Source organism: Puccinia triticina, chromosome 1A (genome assembly GCF_026914185.1).
Source record: "Puccinia triticina chromosome 1A, complete sequence".
Taxonomy (NCBI): Eukaryota; Fungi; Basidiomycota; class Pucciniomycetes; order Pucciniales; family Pucciniaceae; genus Puccinia; species Puccinia triticina.
In genome coordinates this window covers 1121737-1125675 of record NC_070558.1, presented here as the reverse complement: position 1 = coordinate 1125675, position 3939 = coordinate 1121737, and the positions used below count along the sequence as shown (strand labels likewise).

At 48.6% G+C, this 3939-nt stretch overlaps 1 protein-coding gene across 1 annotated transcript; it reads left to right on the top strand.

The window, feature by feature from the left end:
- Positions 1–2853: 2853 nt before the first annotated feature.
- Positions 2854–3432, top strand: PtA15_1A170 (uncharacterized protein; the record flags this gene model as incomplete). The annotated part of the gene is made up of 2 exons (XM_053165169.1): positions 2854–3057; positions 3196–3432. The coding sequence occupies 2 exons, from the start codon at positions 2854–2856 to the stop codon at positions 3430–3432; spliced, it is 441 nt and encodes a 146-aa protein (XP_053016387.1).
- Between the last annotated feature and the right edge of the window lie 507 nt (positions 3433–3939).

Below are 3939 nucleotides of genomic sequence, written 5' to 3'. Positions count from 1 at the left end.
GGGTTGCTTACTAGTCTCTTCTTCACTTTGATATTGTAAACGCGTGAAGAAGAGACCAGTCCGGTTGTTCGCTTGAGCTTGGTTTTGACGGTGGGGGACAGATCAATTAGGTTAGGGTTACGACCGGTACTTTTCCGGATGCGAGTGAAAATTGGCTTTGCTGCGTATAATTGGTACGCGGAGTCGCGCAAAAATTATATGTATTTCAACAACCGGCGTTGTACAGGAGCAGTGTGTTCCATCTCCACCCAAAAAGGGTGTGCAAGTCCAAGGCCGAGGGGGTTTTTGCACTCGTCCCAACAGAAAGAAAAGCCACGATGCGCGGGAGGTGGTATTGGGCAGGCATGATTCCTAGTCGCCGAGAGGAGTACAGAGATGATTGGGTAGATAGTTATTTCTTAGAGGGAGGTAGATCCAATGGGTAGTAGGAAGGATGCATGGTAGAGGCCTGCAAACCCAATGCTTAAATACAAGAGTGGCGTCGTGCCTACGCAACCTCTGTTAAGAAGGGGGACAAATCTAAAGGAACCGCCACCCGGATCTGGTGTCTTGCCTGCAAGCCTGCGCGGTCTCCACGCGACAATCCGTCTGCGCGGTTGTTAGCCGAAGTAACCGTCCGTGCCATCAAGTCAATGTCCTGGGATATCAGGAGGTCTTGTATGACCTTCCACCCCCCGTTAACGCATCTGGTGCTTTTGCTTCAACCTTGATTGGTCTTATCTTGACAGCCCGCACGTGTGGTTGTGTGAGGAGTTGAATCTCAGCTAACAGACCGACCTCAACAGTGATGAGCGGTTTCTGAATCTACTTCTACCCCTCTAACACAGCGACTTTGTCTGCTCTTGACCTGCCAAACCTGCGTATCATCAGCAGAGAATGGTTCCGAACAGAGATGGACAATGCATAAATCATGCTGGAGGCAACATCCAAGTCAAATTTCTTCATGATTTTAGGGTTCACATTATTGGGATCTTCCCAATGGGGAACGACTGTCTGGGCTCCTGTAAAAATGCACTTTGCAATTTTCAAATCTGATTGATTCAGGCTTTCTACGCATCTGCGGAAGCAATAAATTATATGCTTGTAATATTGGACAGCTTGACCCAAGCTCCATCGGCTGGCAAATGTACATAGATGTAAGTCATATTTAAGATTGCGAATCTACCCAGATTGAGGATAATACCGGCAAAAACTTACACTGTGGGATCGGATTTGCTGTGGTGGTCTGGGTAGCAGCCTGTGGCTCTTCAACACTAAACACAAGAGGTAAATCATTGCGGGTTGATAAGCCTCCTCGGGCATACTGTTCAAGGGTGCATGTACTCCTAACAAGGCAGGGGCTACAACTCATTGTGGGAAGAAGGCTTGGAAATGCACGTTCTGGACCCGACATCGGGCAAGATTGAGGAGATCAAATGTAGGGCGAGTCGCGGCTGCGAAGCCTCACCGGCAGACGTGAGAGGTAAGTCATCACTGGTGGACAGGGGCTGGGGTATGACTGCAGTTGTTGGATTCGCCGTCCCTCCGGCAAGGGTAAGGAGGTCTGAGCACTTGTCTCCTGAAGCTCTGGGGACTGAATCCTTGGAGAGAGATTCGGAAATGGTTCGGTGGATGATTGTGGACGGTGGATCGAGGACAGGGATGAGGTTGGGTCTGAAGCTTTAGCGGGTGTCAGAAAGAAGATAGGTGTTGAAGTCGAGTTTCTGAGGGGGTAAAAGGAATGAGATAGTGGAGTTGTAGGGTTTCAAAAGGACTGCGGTTGACTTCGGATGGAAAACTAGAAAACAAAAAAAAAGGAAACTGACAATGAGCGATACGCGCTCTGAGTCAAGAATGAAGGACTGAGTGAGACTGGTGTGGTGGCAGCCGCTGAGTGTACCAGTGGCATAAATACTCACCTGTCTACCCTGGAGGACCTTGGAGCGCCCTTGTGCGTTGCTGTGGTTGGTCCTCCAGTCCGCTTGCTGGTTTCTCCGCGGTACTCGGTCCGAGTTTGTCCCGCGTAGCTCTGCTTTGTCGTACGTGCGCGTATCGTGGGTTGCGGTTCAGCTAGGTGTCCGGCTTCATGGGCTTGTATGAGCGTCCATCTAGCTGTGGAGTGGGAGGGGCGCCTAACATGGACCTTAGCCCCTTCTGCTGCGCGCCAGTAACTCCCAATAAATCAACTTGCATTGGGTCATAGCGCGCTGAAAGGATTTTTATTTTGTATTAACAGAATTTTTGATCCTCTATGTCCCAATTGCGGGGCTAGGGAGACAGTCCTTCACTTCATGAACTTTTGTCAACACACAAGAAAGCATTGGACAGAATTGCAGCAACGACTACGAAGATCAAAACTTCACTTCAAAGCTGACCGGCTCGACTTAGTCCTCAAGAATCGGAAAGCGGAAGACGCAGTGGCCCAATTCCTGCTTGAAACCAATTGATTCTCTGATCACTGGAATTCTTAAGTCTTTGTGACTTTTCTTTTTCCTTTTCTTTTATGTCTTGTGTCTCTTAAATCGTGTTTAAACATCAATCTCTCAACCCTAATTTTTTCATCTCGCTAGCGGTCTCACGTAGTTGTGTTTGAAGATTGTTTGTGTCTTGTCACTTTCACAAAGATGTTACCTAGTTTCATAGTGTGGAATGCCATAGGCCAAAATTCACTTAAAAAAAAGGGCCCGATGGGCGTGAGAGTGGGGAGCCCAATCCGAGAATCCGACCAGATATTCCGGGTATTTACCGGATATCACGTGACCGCTACAGGATATTCCGCGCGGGAAATCCAACAGCATGCACCTGTGACAGGTGCCCACGCGTTGCATCGGTTGAGTATCGGATGACCTGTACATAAATATGTAAACAAAAAATATGAAGATACCGGTCACAGTCACCCGCAAGCAGCACTCATCAACGATTTCCCTGGCGAAGAACTCGCATGGCTTAGTACGATCCGAAACAATCATCGTTGAATTGCAGGGAGGGCTTGAATCCTCGTCAAAAGATGTCGAGGCGGACGATCCCCAGACAGTACTAGAAGGCGCCGAAATCGGTCTGATAGACCTGTCGAATTTGGTAAGTTTCCTAGCAAATCCACCTGCTGAGAGAAAAGAAATGGGGATGAAGTGCACATGATACTTATCAACCTTTTGATCCTGTTTCTGCAAAACCACGCAACCAACTCCAAACATACCCCGTACATTGGATATCCAGGAAAAGCCGATGTTACGAATCGGGAATCATGAGCTTGAAGGCAAATGTATCAAGCTTGCAAAACCATTGGTCGTCATGCGCAGACAACAACTAGTTCAGATTAAATACCCAGGGATCGATGAAGCGCAGAATTCAGCGGGTGGAACCAAAGAGACGACCAACAGATTTGACATTGTGGATGTTATCGAACGAAAGCTAATATTCTCTAAAAGACCTCAACCCATCGTCGTCCTTTAGCATCGGGAAGTGTACATACATATTTTCTGGGAGCAGTTGAACCCCTGTATCTCAAACCATTCCGAACACCCGTCACTTCAACCTTAGCCAGTATCCCGCGTGGGATATCCGGCAAAAAGTCCGGGATATCTGTTGAGGGACCGCGGATCAAGCCAGATATCTGAAACCCGAGGTTCCAAAACCTGCGGATATGGGCGGATATTTCTGGATCTGAAGCGGGGCCCTTCGGGATGCAGAGGCTCAGCGGAATAGACACACGCACAAGACAAGAGGAAACTGGCAAATGGCCGGAATATGAAAAGGAACTGAGGGAAAAAACCTCTGCAAGAGAGAGGATGCCTTGTAAGGGCACCTCAAACAGAAACACAAGGACAAACAACCACAGCCGCAACACCGCAGGGCTAATTCAACAAGGCTGTGGTGCCACGACTGCGCGGCCGTATTCTTCAGCGAGCTTAGCTAAGCCTCTCCAAGAAGGCACGAAGCGTCTCTGAAGGAGAGGTTAGG